The 18,309-nt window shown below is 43.1% G+C and overlaps 1 protein-coding gene across 7 annotated transcripts in view; it reads left to right on the top strand.

Moving 5' to 3' along the window:
• ARMC9 (armadillo repeat containing 9) overlaps window positions 1–18,309 on the top strand; it is a 137,082-nt gene that overhangs the window by 8,313 nt on the left and 110,460 nt on the right. For all 7 annotated transcript variants that reach the window (XM_081813413.1, XM_081813414.1, XM_081813412.1 and 4 more), the window contains exons 2-7: window positions 1,020–1,107; window positions 2,491–2,616; window positions 6,667–6,837; window positions 8,383–8,538; window positions 14,555–14,647; window positions 16,341–16,365. In XM_081813413.1, the coding sequence (XP_081669539.1) occupies window positions 1,057–1,107; window positions 2,491–2,616; window positions 6,667–6,837; window positions 8,383–8,538; window positions 14,555–14,647; window positions 16,341–16,365 (622 nt within the window). In that variant the 5' untranslated portion in view covers window positions 1,020–1,056. The remainder of the gene's footprint in view (window positions 1–1,019; window positions 1,108–2,490; window positions 2,617–6,666; window positions 6,838–8,382; window positions 8,539–14,554; window positions 14,648–16,340; window positions 16,366–18,309) is intronic.

Genomic DNA, 18,309 nt, shown 5'->3' with positions numbered 1-18,309 from the left:
TGCTTGCTCTCTCTCTCTAAACTAAACAAAACAAAGACTGACCTAATACATTCCCTGGTGCATGACCTTGTGCTAACATTTGTGTAAATGCACTCCACTTCCTCCCCCATTACTGTAAGGCTAAATGATAATGGTCTTCAGGAAACATTAAAGATTTCTTGCAGATAAGTAGTATCCCAGATCTTTGTGTGAATGATTAGTTTTTATTTGGAGGCAGAGTGAGGAATTGGTGTTCATTTATATCAGATTAATATTAATGCATATCCTTCTTTAAATGAATGAACCTTGTCAAATTCTGTTTTGTTCTGAAATGCACTTTGTGGTCTTGACTGTTTGAATTACACATACCACATTATGGCACATTAGAGTACCAAATAAGAAGAAGAATCTTCCCCAGTCTCACAAGCAGTCCTCGCTGCTCATTTACACCACCTTCTAGGCCGTGTTCATATTCATTTTAGTAGTTGTCATAGAAGAAGGAATTACTTTGAACATTAGCCTCTGTATTTCCGTATGATAAATTACCATAAAATTGGTGACCGAAAACAACACAGATTTACAGTTCTGGAGGTCAGAAGTCCAAAATGGGTCTCACTGAGCTAAAATCAAGGTGTTCACAGGGCTTGTTCATTCCTGAAGGCTCCAGAGGAGAATCTGTTCCTTGCCTTTTTGAACATCTAGAGGCTGCTTCTGCACTCATTCCTTGGCTTGGGGCCCTTCCTCTACCTTCAGGGCAAGTGATGCATCACTCTGACATTGTCCCTCTTGCCTCCTTATAAGGATCCCTGTGATTACACTGGGCCCACCATATAATCATATATACTCTCCCTATTTTAAGGTCAGCCGATTAGCAACCTTGATTCCGTGTGTAACTTTAATTCCCTCTTGCCATGCAACCTAGCATATTCACAGGTTCTGGGGGTTAGGATGGGGGCCTTATTCTGCCCACCACAGCCACCTTTTTATGATTTCACAGATGGTTGAAATGAAAGCTTTTATCTTCTATTTTTGCCTTGTAGAGATTTTTGCTGTGAGAATTAACAGTAACCGTTCAATATGGGTGATGTTCTGGCTCATGAATCAGAATTACTTGGACTTGTGAAAGAGGTATGTTTTACAAAACACGGGTCACAGAAAGAGATCTTAAAAACTTGTATTTTACAATGCAGCAAATTTTACAGTGCCTTATAATGTGTTTTCTATCCTTACATTAGAATTACCTGTTTTCCATTATATGATTTTTTTGTTTTCATAACTAAATTGAAATCTTAAAGCCACTTGAAAAAATTTATTTAAAGAAAATTATAATAGTAACATATGCTCACAGTAAAGATTCAAACAATGTGGAAGTACAAAAAGTTCATTTCCCTGCGCTCCACTCCTGCAGGAACCACTGTTAATGGGTTAGTCTAGTTTTCCAGACTTTTTTTATATGAATATTCAATATATATTTACATGTCTATAGTTTGTTTTACAAAATGGAATGATGCCAAATACATTGTGCTGAAGCTTGGCTTTTCTCTATCAACAGTAATGTGGCGTGAACGTCTTCCTGTGATCTGCCTCATACTTTTTATGCTGTAGAATATTTCACTGAGCACTGTATCTACTTAACTTGTTGTTAATGGACATTTAGGTTTCCTACACTGAAAGCTTTTGAAGGACAGGACCCATAGCCTAGGCTTTTTTATATTCTCTACTGCCTTTAGCGTGGGGCAAGCACATAGCTGATGCTCAAGAAACTGTTGCTCCTGTTTTAGTCTGTGATTAAACCGTTCATCAGGCACTGTGAGCCACGGCCGTGGGGCAAGGCATCTGCCCTGGAAACACAGCTTTGGAATTCGTTGGTGTGGTCATGAATACATTCTTAAAGCCGTCCCAGCAAAGGGGAAAGAGCCTGCGCACAGGAGGTGGAAACCAAAAGACGTGACTGCCACAAACTGAGAAGGAGGGGAGAACAGCAGTAGAGTACATGGTAGGGGAGGCCAGGAGAGGGGCCAGGATGGGCGGTGAGCAGGAGTGCCATGCTCCAGGATCAGTGATGACGTTGCCCGTCTTTCAATGGCTGGTCTTCTGTTCTTAAGGACAGGCACTCTTTCCAGGGCCAGTTTCAGGGCAAATTCCCAGCGACCTACCAGACCCAAAGCCGTCAGGCCTTCTGGGGATCACTTCTGCCTTTGTCAGAATGCTGCACACATCCTTTTGCTTCTATTAACAATGATCATGAATCATGCAGCTCACATTTTCTTTCTGAAAGCAAATTTATTTTCTGTAAATAAGCATTTTCTATGATACTGTCTTTCTAGGCTTTGGGTACATGTGTCAAGTAAGTAAATTCTAAGCTGGATCCTGAATTCTCCCAAAGATGACAGTTCGTTAACCCCATTATAAATAGGTGGTAACTTAGAGCTGGTACAATTACATCAAAGACAGTTGCTTTGTTGATGTTAAAATAGAGAATTGTATATACATTCATGTTCTTTTTTATAGTATTTAGATTTTGCTGAATTTGAAGACACCTTGAAAACATTTTCAAAAGAATGCAAAATAAAAGGAAAGCCATTATCTAAAACAGCAGGTGGCTCTTTAAGGGACTCCAGATCATTGATCATCCAGGTAACATTTTGCTTTTTTTTTTGATACCTGTTAATAATCAAAATGCTCCCAACTTGTAAAAAATGCAGTTATTAGAGAATATTGGAATTGTTTCTGGGAACCTGGTCAGAGTGACTTTTATTTTATTTTATTAATTAATTGATTGATTTTTTAAGTAAACTCTATGCCCATCATGGGGCTGGAACTCACAACTCTGAGATCAAGAGTCACATGCTCCACTGACTGAGCCAGCCAGCTGCCCCCAGGCACCCGCAGTGTGACTTGTAGATGCTCAGGTGTTTTTGTATGAATTAGTAATATCATCTTTTTTTTCTTTTTTTTAAGATTTATTTATATACTTTAGAGAGAGGGAGAGCGTACAAGTAGGGGGAGGGGCAGAGCGAGAAGAAGAGGGAGAGAAGCAGACTCCCCGCTGACCACGGAGCCCGCCACAACGGGGCTCTATCTCATGACCCTGAGACCATGACCTGAGCCAAAATCAAGAGTCAGGTGCTCAACTGACTGAGTCACCCAGGCGTCCCAGTAATGTCATCTTTAAATCTGTGTACCTTCCCTAGGAAATGGGTTGTGACATAATATCTTCCACATAAGTACATTTCTGTTTATTTTATAAATTTATTTATTTAATTTTTTATTTAAATTCAGTTTAGTTAACATATGATATATTATTAGTTTCAGAGGTAGAGTTTAGTGATTCATCAGTTGCATATAACACCCAGTGCTCATTCCATCAAGTGCCCTCCTTAATGTACATTTCTTGCGAAGAAGAAAAAGAGGAAACCATGCAATGCTTAGGAACTGAAACAAATGTGATCCCCATCCTGAGCAGTTTTAGGTTATGTATTTTAGGCACTGGGGACACAGTGAACCAAACCAAAGCTCACCCCTCCAGGTGCTTGCATTCTAGCTCAGGGAGGCTGGAGGGGACAGGGAGCAAGGTTTGTCCATGTTGTGACATGTGACAGAATTTCCTTCCTTTTTAAAGCTGAAGGAGATTCCATTATACGTCTGTACCACATTTTGTTTATCCATTTGTCCATCAGTGGACACTTGAGTTTTTTCCACCTCTTGGCTATTGTGAATAGTGCTGCTGTGAACATAGGTGTACGAATATCTCTTTGAGATCCTGCTTTCAGTTATTTAGGATATATACCCAGAAGTGGATTACTGGATCATATGGTAGTTCTAGTTTTAATTTTTTGAGGAACCTTTATACTCTTTTCCATGGTGATTACATTTTACATTCCCATCAACAGTGTGCAGGGGTTATAAGCTCTCCACAGCCTTGCCAATACTTGTTTTTGGTTTTGTTTTGTTTTGATAGTAGTCCCTAATGGATGTGAAGTGATATCTTGTGGTTTGGGTTCACATTTCTCAGTTGTATTCAGGTCCATTTTTCTATAACTTGAAAGACCTTGAAACTTTCTGATTGCCACAGGCATATTTTTTCTGCTCGTCCAATAAACAGCTGTGCCCACTGTGATAGCTATTCCAAACAAAAATACCTGGAACAGCAGCTTAGCAAAATATCTTAAGTGCCAGTGGCACTCAACAAATGGAGAATTTCCCAAAGCACAGTTCTGTAAGACGTGTGTGTGTGTATGTGTTTATAAGTTATTGTTGATGGTGTATAAATATTCTGAGCTTGGTGATTCTGGCTGGGATCATGGTTTATATTAGAGAAGATCATTAATCTTTGTGACTGTATTGAGTTATAACACTGGATTGCTTTGTATGTCGATATTAAATACAGGGACTATTTCCAGGTACAGAATATGAATCATAAGTTAGGATGGATTTTAGATGTGATTATAATGATACAGGAAAGTTTGTGGTCCCAGGTCTACAAATGAAGAATTTAGAACAAACTGTACATGGCCCATTTGAACATGTGGACTCTGCCAAGCCACGTAAGAAAATACCTTGACTCGAAGCCTTAAAATACTCACAAGAGTCTGCACGCAACTCACTCACACAAAGAACTCTTGGTCTCCAGCCCCCTCTTGAGAGCATGCCTCCCCCCGAGTGGCTCGCGGGGATGGCGGGGTCAGCTTCGAGCTCAGCCGCAGTGAGCCTGGAGGGGCGTCAGACTCCAGCAGTACTGCCACTTAGGAAGGTCCCCTGCACCCTGTGTCAGTCAGTAATGGGCTTCCTCCCGTTCTTCCGGACGCGGCGGTGCCTGACTGTTCGCACTTTGGGCACCTCCCTTCCCATGGCTGCTGACAGGCTGTCCTTCGCTGTTTCCAAGGCTGAGGGGCCAAGACCTTCCAGAGTAAGGTAACAGTCAGTTGTTCTTAGAGAAGTAGGTAGAGTTTAGTGATTCATCAGTTGCATATAACACCCAGTGCTCATTCCATCAAGTGCCCTCCTTAATGTACATTTCTTGGGAAGTAGAGAACATTTCTGTAATAAGCACAGTTGAAGATTTTTTTTTTTTAAGATTTATTTATTTATTAGAGAGAGTAAGAGAGAGTGCAGCTGGGAAGGGCAGAGGGAGAGGGAGAGAGAAGCTCCAGGCAGACTCCACACTGAGCATGGAGCCTGTGCGGGGCTCATCCTCAAGACTCCAAGATCATGACCCAAGCTGAAACCAAGAGTTGGTTGCCATCCAGGCACCCCGAAGATCCTTTTTTTTTTTTTTTTTAAGATTTTATTTATTTGAGAGGGAGTGAGCGAGTGAGAGAGAGAACACAAACCAGGGGAGAGGCAGAGGGGGGAGGAGAAGAAGACTCCCTACTGAGGAGGGAGCCCAATGCGGGGCTTGATCCCAGGACCCTGAGACCATGACCTGAGCTGAAGGCAGACACTTAACCGACTGAGCCACCCAGGCGTCCCTCATGGATTCTTTATTCATGAATGTCTTTAAGTATAACCGGACAGTGCAACATTGTGCAGTACATTCCCATTTTATAATATTAACAAGCTTATTTCTAAACAACCTAAAAAAAAGAGGAAAACTATAAAGCCATTTTTAAAAAGTATAAAAAACAATGATCAATTAATGGTGATGAATAATGGTGTTGGGTAGGGGGAACGGGAGGTTCTATAGAAAATCCAATCCAAGAAAAGCTTTTGCAGATGAGCACAAAATGTAGGTCTGAGTATCTTGGGCATTTGATACAGGAAGGAAAACAATATGAATCACATGGTTTGGGACCGTTAGGAAGTTCTGTCCATTCTGCCTTATACCTAAATCTGTAAAATTACGCAGCAGGTATTTGCAATGGGTCAGTCATCATTCTTGCGAGGCTGGTGGCATGATAATCGCCACCTCCTTTCCCCAGAATTCTCTATTTCTGCTTTTGCACGGTAGTTTAGGAAACTGCCTGCCCTGCGTGGTCAGACTCACGCAGCCCCGAGGTGGGAAGAGTGCCAGGCCTGTGCTCCTTCCTCCATCTCCAGCCTGTGCATCCCTGTTTCTGTAATTGGTGGACATAGACAGTCACTGCATGGTGTGTTGGGAATCTGTCATCACTTCCCGAGTGCCATCTCTATGGGACATGCTTTAGCAACAGGGAACAAATGACAGCACCCACCGCCCAGGCCTGGGATTGACTGGGGCGATGTGTAGGAGCTGCCACTCCAGGACTTAGCTGGGCTGTCGGTAAGCTTCCGTGTGCAGGGTGAGTTCCACTGAGGTCTGGCTGGGGTTTGGATCTGACCTGCTTTTTATCGATCACATGCTCTGGGTCAGCAAGTCTACAGGATGACTTCAGTGTATTTATGTGCCTGTGAGTTTTCTGGCCTCAAGTCCTGGGCCTGTGCCTGGTTCCTTCCATGTCAGAGACTTAAATGTTTCATCTGTTCCTTGTAAAGCTGAGACTTGACCTTGCAACCAGGGTTGGTTTGTGGGAATCCCAGCCTAAGATGCTTGAAGCCTTCTAGCTCTCTGGTTTTCTGTCCCTTATCTCTGGAAGGAGACTGAGTTCTCACACTGGAACCACAAAGTGTATGGGGTATGCAGGGATTTGGGTATCTTGTAAGAAGTTGGGGTGTTGGGAGAATGGGCCTCCCTTATGACTGGGGTTCAGTCTGATGTCTTCTCCACAGAAGGACCTCGTTGCTGCATTTGACAATGGCGACCAGAAGGTGTTCTTCGATTTGTGGGAGGAGCACGTTCCCAGTTCCATCCGAGATCGTGACTCCCTTGCCCAGAAGTTGGAATTCTATCTTCACATCCATTTTGCCATCTATCTTCTGAAACACTCCTTAGGGAGACCTGTAGGTTCCCTTTGTGATTTGGGTGGGTCTGAGTGGTGTGTTCAAGGGGAAATGTTAGCTTTTTGTTTTGTAAATGAGCATTAATTTAGTTTTGTGGCCATTTTATCATATTGCTTCCAAGGAGTATGCGTCCCATGTCCTGTGCATGATTTTCTGTCTCATTCCCAGTAGTTTATTTTCTAGTTTATACAGAGAGTTAATAATTTCTGTATGGAAAGCTACATGGTTTTCTTCAATGCCTCAAATTTCTGAAAACTCAGCAAAATTCCTTATTTGGCAACTTAACATGAATACACGTATGTCTAAGAGGACACCTATTGAGACCACATATTAGACTGTCTAATAGAAGAGAAGTTTGAGCTTAAGCCGTGGAAAGACGCCTGTTTGTGAAGGTCTGTCTGAGCGGTCAGATGAGTGTAGCCTCTGCAGTCCTTCGGCAGTGGTGCTGAGGGCACGGCTGAGAGCGCCCGCTACTGGGGCCGCCAAGCCTCCCAGTACAGAGCAAATGACAGAAGGGAGCAGGGCCATGTTGACATTTGACTACATGCCTTTCTTTAGTGGCTTCTCCTTGCATTAGCTACTGCCCCCAAGCACCTGTGTTCACTTACTAAAATGTCAGGGGGGCCAGGGAAGGGGTCAGTGGTGGAGGGAGCAGCTTTACAGTAAGTCACGGTAGCCATTCCTGTTCCTCAAGACAGTGTGCATGGGGGGTGAGACCATGGGAGATTTTCATTTTCCTTATATTTATTTCTGTTTTCTAACTTTTTTATTTTGACGTAAGATTAAAAAAATCAATACACACCATACATTTTTTTAAGCCCAGTGGCCAGAAGAGGGCTTCCCGGTGTAGACGGAGTGAGATGTGTCACTTAGAAGAGCACACATACACAGGGTGCACGGCTCTGGTGCAGCCAGGTGGTCAGGGAAGGAGAGCACTCGATTCCGGGCTGAGCAGCTCAAGTGCCCCGACCTCGCTGAGGCGCAGGAGGAAATCAAATCCTGAGAGGGACAGGGTTGCCTCGGATCACGCGTGGAGCCAGTGTGGCCCGCAAGATCAGTCCTTAGTTAGCTTTGCAGAGGAAAGGAGGGATGCGATGGCAGCTTCTGCACCTCTCCTGAGGGAATCCTGGAGACGCATGTTTATGATCTGTGACAAGTGGAAACAATGCACACGTCTAATAATAGGGGAATTGGTTAAGTAAATTGTGATAGACCCATGAGGTGAGGTTTTGTCCTGCCGGTATAAATGATGTTTATGAAGAATTTTAAGGATATGAGAACATGATAATTATAAAGTAAAAGGGCAGCAGATCGAACTATATATCTAGTTCTCTGAAATTCCTGACAAAGTTCCGTCAAGGGGGACATGAGGGGTGGTGTTTGAATGACCAGAGACCTTGTGCTTGCTAGGCAGGGGGTGGGGGGTGGGGGAGGATGCCAGCACCGTGGCTGGAACTAGAGGAGCCGCGGAGAAAGAGTGGGATGGACGGGGGGGACCGGGCGTCCAGCAGGAGACCCCAAGCGAACATCTTTCCTTCTTTGCAGGACAAAGAGGACCTGGATGAGAGGATTTCTTATTTCAAAACCTACCTGGAGACCAAAGGGGCAGCGCTGAGCCAGACCACGGAGTTTCTCCCTTTCTATGCTCTGCCTTTTGTTCCCAACCCCATGGTCCACCCCTCGTTTAAAGAGCTCTTCCAGGTGAGTGACCAGTCGGATCCGGGGCGGCATTGCGGTTTCACCTTGTCGACGCTAGTGGTTTCTGAATGATGCCGTAAAAAACCTGAAAATTCGCTTCTGTTCTCAGATAATTTTCTTTGACAAACTTTTCTTGTGCCATAAAATTTCATTTTTCGGTTTTATTAAGACTTGTTAGGGGCGCCTGGATGGCTTAGTCGTTAAGCGTCTGCCTTCGGCTCAGGTCATGATCCCAGGGTCCTGGGATCGAGCCCCGCATGGGGCTCCCTGCTCCGCAGGAAGCCTGCTTTTCCCTCTCCCACTCCCCCTGCTTGTGTTCCCCCTCTAGCTGTGTCTCTCTCTGTCAAATAAATAAATAAAATATTAAAAAAAAAAAAAGGACTTGTTAACTAGGACTAACATAACTATTTTTAAGTGTACTTCTTAAAGCATTCCATGCATACTTTTTCAATATCGAAAGGATAATTTTTATTCAATTACATCGAAAATTGGTGGCCTGAAAAGAACTAGGTTATTTTATGTAATTGCTGGCCATATGTGTTTTATTTATTTATTTTTTTAAAGATTTTATTTATTTGAGAGAGAATGAGATAGAGAGAGAACATGAGAGGGGGGAGGGCCAGAGGGAGAAGCGGACTCCCCGCTCAGCAGGGAGCCCGATGCAGGACTCGATCCTGGGACTCCAGGATCATGACCTGAGCCGAAGGCAGTTGCTCAACCAACTGAGCCACCCAGGTGCCCCGCTATATGTGTTTTAATTTCTATTCAGAGTCTCACTTACTTGGTGCATGTCTGAGGACCTGGTTGTGTACTATTACTTCTTTCAGACTACTTTCCTGGAGCTCTTTTAATTGTTTTATTTCACTGTAGTTGACATTTCAGCATACTATTTATTATCAGTGTTTATCCATTGTAGTAATTCTTGTTGACTTAATAAAATTAAGATGTCGCCTGAGAGGTTTATGAAAACGTGTTTAAGAGGCTGATGCAAAAGATCTCACACTGTGCATCTCTTTGGAGAGAGCTCATGCGCCACTGGACAACAGATGCACTTCTCTCTCCAGACCCAGTATGTCTCCGTCTCCTGTTCCGTTATGCTTTAGTCAGACACCTGTCAGCATTCCCGAACAGTAGCCCCTAAACTGAAGGCCAGAGTTGAATGACTTCATGAAAGCAGGCTTGTCATAGAGTAGCCTACGTTGAATTCTGTGCTTGGTTTTCTTTGTCCATCCAAATTTAGTTTTGCCCCCTTCCTCTCCGAGAAGGTTGAAAACACATAATGGTTAAGGAAGGCGGTGAAACTTGAAAGAGTGGATTTTCTCACTGCGAAGACTTCTGTTTATGAAGATGATGGCGCAGCACTGCGGCCGCGGCTGAGGTCCAGCCCGGGCTTCGGCAGGCGGCTGGCCTGCTCTGGCTCGGCGTCCCGAGTCTGCAGGGTTCAGTATTCATGCGGAGTCACGTGTTTCCTTTTTTTTTTTTTTTCCTTTTGCTACTCTACATATGTTCCTTCAGTGGCCGTCATAGATACCTGAGTATGTATGCATAACAGAATCTAAAGCTCATATCTTCCTCGTCTTCCTGACCATTACAAGGACCTTAGAATGCATTCACCTCCTTCATCCCCTTCCCAGCTCACTTACTGTTATTGTCAAGTATTTCAGTTACATACTTTAACCCCACACATTACGGAATCTTATTATTTGATGCAGTCTATGTGTGTATGGATTTACCCTTCTGTTCACCCATAGATGTGCTTGCTGTTCCGTCTTACGTTAAGGACCTTCCATCTGTAATCATCTTCTCTGTCTCACATACATCCCTTTAGAGTCTCCTTTAGGTGACAGTCTCTTCTTTCCGTTCTCGCTTGTCTGAAATGTCTCTGTTGCTTTTTTAGTCAGGGTCCAGAATGGTAGGCTTACAGCTATTTTCTTTCTTTCTTTTTTTTTTTTAAGATTTATTTATTTTGAGAGAGAGAGAGTGCATGCGTGTGGGGCAGGGAGGGGCAATGGGAGATGGAAAGAGAGAGAATCTCAAACTCCATGCTGAACTCAGAGCCCAATGTGGGCTGGATCTCACAACCCCGAGATCATGACCTGAGCCGAAACCAAGAGTCGGGCTCAACCCACTGATCCACCCGGGCGCACCCTTGATAACAAGGTGTTATCACCCCTCTCCCGTTGTTGCTATTGGAGGTCGGCCAACAGTCTAATTGCTCTTCCCGTGTAGGTGATCTGTCTTATTTCTCTGACCTTTGAGGTTGTGTAATTTTACTATGGCATGTCTAGGGGTAGATTTCTATTTTTACTTGGGATTTGTTGGGTTTCCTGGATGTGACGTTTTGTGTCTTTGAACGACCCTGGAAAATTCTGTTTTCTCATCATATATTGCCTCTCCTCTTTATTATCTTTTTCTGGATGTCTGATTAAATCTACATTTAATCTATGTATCTGATTAAATCTGCATTAGACTTGCTTCTACTATCCTGTCTTTTTTTTTTCATTTAAAAAATTTGTGACAAAATACACATAAAATAAAATTTACCATCTCAACCATTGTGAAGTGTACAGTTCAGTAGAGTCAAGGATGTTCACAGTGTTGAGCCCTCCATGTCTCTTAACATCTTGTAATTTCCATCTCGTGATCTCTGTCAGGACTGTATTCTGGGTGATTTATTCACACCTGTCTTCAGTCTAATCTGTTCTTTAATTCTTAATTGAATTTGTAATTTCACTTACTAACTTCTGTTAATAGAAGTTCTTTTTGTTTTTTAATTCAAATTTACTGGGTCATTTTTTATAGTCTCTTGTTCTTTGCTCATATTTTCAACCCTTTCTTTTTATTTCTTTACCATATTTATAATTTGTGTTATATTCTTTGTTAATTTTAACATCAGGAGCCTTTATAGATTTGATCCTGCTGTGTTTAATTTCTGCTGGTTCATTCACGGCGCCTTATATCTTTTTTTGAAAAAAAAAAAATTAGTTATTTTGAGTTTTGACAATGAGTTTACTCTACTTGGGACTTGTGGGAGTTTTTTGAGGCCTGAGTGGAGTTTGGTTCTTTCAGAGATCTGCATTTGCATCTCTCAGTCATCTAGGGCATTACCAACCCAGGATCATTTTAAATTAAATTTCATTGCTCAAGGCTTTGGGAACCACATAGATAGTTTCAGTTTAGGCTGCAATCTTTAATGAGACTAGTTTGGGTTATGAAGTTTCAAATGAGGTTTTTCCTCCCTTCTACCTAATGTCAAGGTCAGACGGGTAGATTTCCTTGCTGTCACCTTCTAGACAGTGGATTGGTTTGTCCTTGACTTTTTCCTGATGGTATAGTCCTTTGGGATCCCAGGGTTTTTTTCTAAAGTTTTTATTTATTTTTGAGAGAGAGAGAGAGTGCACGAAAGGGGGGAGGGACAGAGGGAGAAGCAGGCTCCCCACTAAGCAGGGAGCCTGATGCAAGACTCGATCCTAGGACCCTGGGATCATGACCTGAGCTGAAGGTAGACGCCTAACCAACTGAGCCACCCAGGTGCCCTGGGATCCCAGTTTTATGCTAGGGTCTCCTATTAGATTGTTTACTATGAGTGGATCCTATTGTCTTCGTCTTCTGTACCATGACCACTCTTAGAACTGAGGTGTAAGGTCTTCTAGACTCTGAGTTATCCTTAGAGCGAAAACTGTCACTTTTAGCCTCTGCTTTTCCTTTCTTGCCACTTGGGGATGGATTTTAAAATATGGTTAACTTATGCAGCTTTTTTAGTTGTTTTCATTGCTTTTTCAGGTTATCTTTTCTGCTGAGGTGTCAGGAAAGAAAATTATTTTGTAGAGATTGTAATGAGCTCTTTTCAGCAAATTGTTTGTCAGTGAGCATCTCCTTGCAGAAATATTTAGGTATTCCTCTAGTTGATTACTTCCAGAAAAAGTTTTGGGCACTTGGGTGCCAGGGACCAAGTCAAGCTTAATTAGTGAAAATGGAAAGAAATGGAAGGAATTCTTGTGGGCTCTGCGAGGGAGGGAGGAGGCAGTGGGTAGGCCAAGAGAGTCAAGCATGGAGTTCTCCCCTCCCTTCCACAAGAATACCCTGCTTTTATTCATTTCATACATTAGGGTTCTGGGCAAGACTTTGAATGATCAGAAGGGTTTTGCTGTTGGAAAAAAAAAAAAAGTCAGATGATCACTCATCTAGTGTAAAGTCTACATTCTATAAGTGAAGAGACTGTGATGTAAAGAGGAGGAGTGACTTCGTTCAGGGAGTACAGAGAACCAGCCCAGTGCTTCCCCCATTCCTGTGGGAGCTGGGCAGTCAGGTGCCTAGCAGACTTGGAAATGTTCTTGTTCTCAAAGCTGAAAGCACAGAAAAATCAGAGCAGTCAAGAAAAAAATAAGGGATTCATTGCCCAGAGAGGTTTTATCCCAATCTTAGCCTTGTCATTAGCAGAGCATCAGAAGGTAAACAGTTAAACTGAAAATATATACTTGGTGGTGATACAAAATAGTAATCAGCAACAGAGCAATTTAACTGGAAGTCTCCATGTCCCAAATATTTTGTTTTGTTTGTTTTTTAAGATGTCTTCATTAATGTTGGCCAACATGGTAGTCCTTCCTTGCAATTCTTTATGGTATGGTTGAGCGCAGAAGCCTTGAGCAGTAGCGCGCTGTATTAGTCTCCCAGAGCTGCTGTAACAAAGGGCCACAGACCGGGTACCTTAAACAACAGAAACTTTCGGTCTCATAGTTCATGAGGCCAGAGGTCTGAAATCAAGGTGTTGGCAGGGCCATGCTCCCTGCGAAGCCTCTAGGGGAGGATCCTTCCTTGCCTCTTTCTGCTTCTGGTAGCCTCAGATGTCCCTTGGCTAGTGGCAGCATAACTCCAATCCCCCGTCTTTACAGGCCCATCTTCTCTCTGGGTCTGTGTCTAAATTTTCCTTCTTAGAAGGACACCAGTCATGTTGCATCAAGGGCCCACCCTACTCCAATATGACCTCATCTTAACTAATTACATCTACAACAACCCCACTCCAATGACCTCACATTCTGAGGAGGCTAGGACTTCTGCATATCTTTTTAGGGGACACAATTCAACCCATAACACACACATTATAACTAAAGCTATCATGCCATGTCAGGGAATTACACAGTCTTCTAAAAATATAAGATAGTATTTTTTCAAAAAGCCAGATGATGCCCTGGGTAGAACGGGTGGGGTGGGGGCATGGATAAGGACACAGAGCTGGGGAGGGGAAGCACGGAAGGACGGGGGTCTGCGGGGGTGGGGCAGGGCCTAAGAGGTAAGTTGATAGGAATTTTTAGAGATCTTGCTTCCTTTCTGTGGCACTTCTTGGTTTGGGTGATAGATTTTTTTATATAAAGACTGTAAGGAAAATTGCCTGAGAAAGATAATTGCTTGTCACACTTTTTCTTTTATTCCTTAAGTCATTATTTTTTCCTTCTAATGAGCATTATTTGAATTAAGTAATTTATTATCAAGGGACAAATCAAACTAAAAGTATATCGTAATGCTTGACATGACGGATTATTTGAGGCAGATAACAGCTTCTGTCTTTTTTTTTTTTTTTTCTTATCTAGATGAGGTTTATGGAAATGAGCCCTTCTCTTTGGGAAACTCGCAGGAACTGAGTGCTAGCCGTGTATGCCCGCCAGCACCGTGTATGCTTCAACGATTCTGAATTCTGGTTGCCATTCAACCTAATACGCTTATTTGTCATGCTTGTGTTTAAATCACATGAAATATTCAAATCATGTACAGGGTTCTTTTTTCCTTGTTTATGACAGAACTCCGTTCTTTCCTCCTGCTGTGGGTATCTGATCTTTTATAAACGAATTGGTCAGATGTCCAAAAACCTATTTTTCGCGGCATCACACCACAGGCAAGGCATCTTGCTTTTGATTTCAGTGACTGTGTTGGATGGGGTTATTTAAGCCAAAGGCCACCATTTGACAATGCTGTTGGCTTTTAATGATCTAGGGCTTTTATTATCTTTCTTTTTTTATTTCAGGATTCTTGGACTCCAGAATTAAAGTTGAAGTTGGAAAAGTTTCTGGCTTTAATTTTTAAAGCCAGCAACACGCCAAAGCTTTTAACGTTATACGTATCCTTTTGAAGCAGATGGACACCACCTTGGTGCTGGGGCAGCCCGCTGGCTCAGGCTGCCTCCTAGATGGGGATAACTGTTAGTGTTGCTGTCGTATTTGCCAGGTGAGTAAAGCATTCATGGCAGAGTGTGGCAAGGCCCATGAAGAGAATTCCAGGTAGAGGGAACAGCTCATGTGAAAGGACTGTATATTTGGGAATTCAGTATTGCTGGAACAGAAGAGAAAGTCAGAGACTAGGCAGGGCCAGGGCACAAAGGTTTGTGTGAGGTCTTGTAAGTCAAGAGGAGCCTTTGGAGCATTTTAAGTAGGAGAATACCATGCTCATATTTACAGTAAAAAAAAAAATCACTCCTTTTTATTCCTGATTATAAAATTGATCATATTCCTCATAGAGAATTTGGAAAGCATAGAAATGCATTTGTATACATACATACACCCAAAAGTATGTAATGTTTAAATAAACATAGATATCTGTACATGTGTGTATTTTTAAATATTTTTACCAAATGAAGAGAGCATTTCCCCATATCATTAAATACTCTTCAAAAATAGGTTGTTTCCTCAAAAGTTTAAACATAGAGTTACCATGTGACCCAGCAGTTCCTCTCCTAGCTATATACCCAAGGGAACTGAAAACATATGTCCACATGACAACTTGTACATGAATGTTCACAGCAATGTTAGTCAATACAGCCGAAAAGTGAAAACAACTCAAATGTCCATCAAGGGATTAATGGATAGATAAGATGCAGCATACCCATATAATGGAATATTACTCAGGCATGTAAAGGAATGAAGTCCTGACACATGCTACAGTGTGGATGAACTTTGAAAACATCGTGCTGAGTGAAAGAAGCCAGACATGACAGGCTGCCTTTTATATGATTCTGTTTGTATGAAAGGTCCAGAAGAAGCAAATCAATAGAGATAGTAGGTTCGTGGTTGCCTAGGGCCAGGGAGGGTAGGGAAAATGGGGATGACTCCTAATGGGTACAGAGGTCTTTTGGGGAGTGATAAGAATGTTCTAGAATTGATTGTAGTGATGGTTGCACAACTCTATGAACATACTGAAAACCAATGAAATATATACTTAAAATGAGTGAGTTATATGTGAATTATATCTCAGTAAAGCTGTTACCAAAAAAATTTTAAGAAAACCCAAACCAAACAAGTTAAGTGCTTTGCCTTCAGTCATGTGGCCTGATGTGTGGGAGCTGAGATTTAAACGCAGGCAGTCTGGCTCCAGAGTCTGTGATCTTATCTACTGTGCTTTGCTGTTGTCATCCCCATCTCAGTCTCCTTAGGGTAGAGCTTTAAAATTGAAGTGACAGAGTTGAAGGGTATGAGTTCAGTTTGCATTTTTAGGAGAATGTTCGGTAGCAGTGGGGAAGGTCTTTGGAAGGGGACAAGGAGGCCGCTTGGGGGGCTGTTGAAACAGCATAAGACTTACACGCATGCAGCAGGAATTGAGCTGCAGAGAAGAGGGTTCACTTGAGAGTGAGCCATCCAAGTACTGAGAAGTCAGTAACTGTCTCAGCTCCTTATAGCTACATGAAGAAGCAGACTTTACCGTCCTGAGAATTCCCTCTTGTATCTTGCTAAGGCTTTCTCAGATTGGCTGCACAATGTGAGAGACCCTGAGGACTTTATCCTCAGTGCCTGTTTTCCTCAACTTCTTTCTCATCCCAGAAGGAGAACGGACAAAGTCATAAAGGTAAATCATCTAGATTAACATTTTTTAATTTTTATTTTTTTCAAGATTTATTTATTTATTTTAGAGGAGGGGGAGAGAGAGAGCGCAAGCGAGCAGAGGGGAGGGACAGAAGGAGAGGGAGAGAGAGTCCCAAGCAGATTCCAAGCTAAGCACCGAGCCTAATTTGGGGCTCGATCTCATGACACTAAGATCACGACCTGGGCTGAAACCAAGAGTCAATCATTTAACCGACTGAACCACCCAGGCGCCCCTAGATTAACATTTTTTAAAGAACAGTTTTGCCAACTCAAAAGTTTGACTCACTTTTGAGTAGTGAGATAGGAGCAGAGATGGAGAAAATTCGTGCCCTTGGTGAACAAGGGCTTTAAAAGTCTAAATATTTTTTTTAAATAAAACAGAGTCTAAATATTTATGAAGTGCTTTGCAATCAAGTTTATCTGTGGTTCCTTGAGGCCCCCTGTGCAGTAGGGCTGGCACATCAGGTATCCCAGATGTGGAGAGATGAAGGGAGTCCAGGCCCTGTCCCAAAGGGCACAGCCAGAAGACACAGTGCAGCACGGGGGGGAGGAGGAGGTGGGAGGAAGAATCCTTTTAGTATCTGTCACTTTTATCTTGAACTAGTCTAGGGGGCTCTTGTTTCTGTAGCAATATGGAGCACCCATCTTAGAAGCATTTCCATTTTTTGCATTCAAAGTAGGAATTCCAACATTCCAGCATAAAATGATGGTTTTCCATTATTAGCCTTTTTTTTTTTTAACCAGAACTGTTCATTTTTCGGTAAGGTGAGAAAAACTTTAGTTAATATGAAGTCAGTGGCCAGTCAGCCCTCGACACAAGGGTTTGTTTAAAAAAAAAAAAAAAAGAACAACAACAACAACAGAACAAAGTCAGTGGCCACAATTGTGGTTCTTTGCCGGAGTTTCGGCCTTGATGCTACGTTAGGAAACCGCTGAAATGTTGGAAAGGCTGTGTGAAGTGTTCAGGCCTGCGGTAGGTTCTGGTGGCCTAATCCTAAGTCCCCAGCAGGTGGAGTTTTACCATGTGGAATCGCACATCTGCCCCTCCCGCCGCAGGGTAGTGTTAGAGCTGATCTCAAAACTTCCTGCCGTTGTTTATCCATGGGTGTGTGTGTGTGTGTGTGTGGTTGTTTTTTGGTTTTTGGGTTTTTTTAGAAAGTTAAAGTTTTATAAAAAAAGGAAGTGTTAGTAAATTATTTAGCTCTTTGCTTTCCAGGGAGTTGACAGACGAGCTTTAGATTTGACACCCCAGGAGGGAGGTGGCGGGAAGTCTGGATGCCTGTTTCGGCCTTGTGTAGGCTTGCCTCTCCCCAGCCCAGCGGCTCTGTGTATGTGCGGGGCTCTGCCAGCCCCGCCAGCCCCACCGGCCCCGCCACCCCCCGGAGCTCAGAGGGACAGGCCCCACTGATCCTTCACAGGGGGGGCATCGCTCCTTGCCTGACCACAGATGTGGCCGTATGGGGTCAACATGGAAGGTCACCTTGGCGCTCCGGAGACTGCTCCGCCCGCAGTGTAGTTAAGCCCGAGGATGGGCCTGAGCGGATTTCTTCAGCTCCTCGGGCCTGCTCCCTGAAGAGTTAGTACAGTTCCCGGGCGTTGGCTGCGGTGGGTCCTGTGCCAGTTTTCTCATGTTTGAAACAGTGGGAATTCTTTTTTTTTTTTTTTAACGATTTCCTTATCCATTTTTAGAGAGAGACAGAGCACAGGGAGTGGGACTGAGGATTATGCCACCAGAACTTACCGAAGGCATGAAACACATCATATACCCTTTCCAGTCCTCAAGCAGACCCTTGCGCTGAGCACAGGGCCCAGTGTGGGGCTCAATCCCAGGACCCCGAGATCATGACCTGAACCAAAACCGAGAGTCGTTGCTTAACCACCCAGGCGCCCCCAGAACAGTGGGAATTCATAAATTGCGCTGGGCATT

The sequence above is a fragment of the Leptonychotes weddellii genome, chromosome 3 (assembly GCF_054177405.1).
Source record: "Leptonychotes weddellii isolate Sample4059 chromosome 3, ASM5417740v2, whole genome shotgun sequence".
In the NCBI taxonomy this organism is placed as follows: Eukaryota; Metazoa; Chordata; class Mammalia; order Carnivora; family Phocidae; genus Leptonychotes; species Leptonychotes weddellii.
This window is presented reverse-complemented; position numbering and strand designations above follow the sequence as displayed.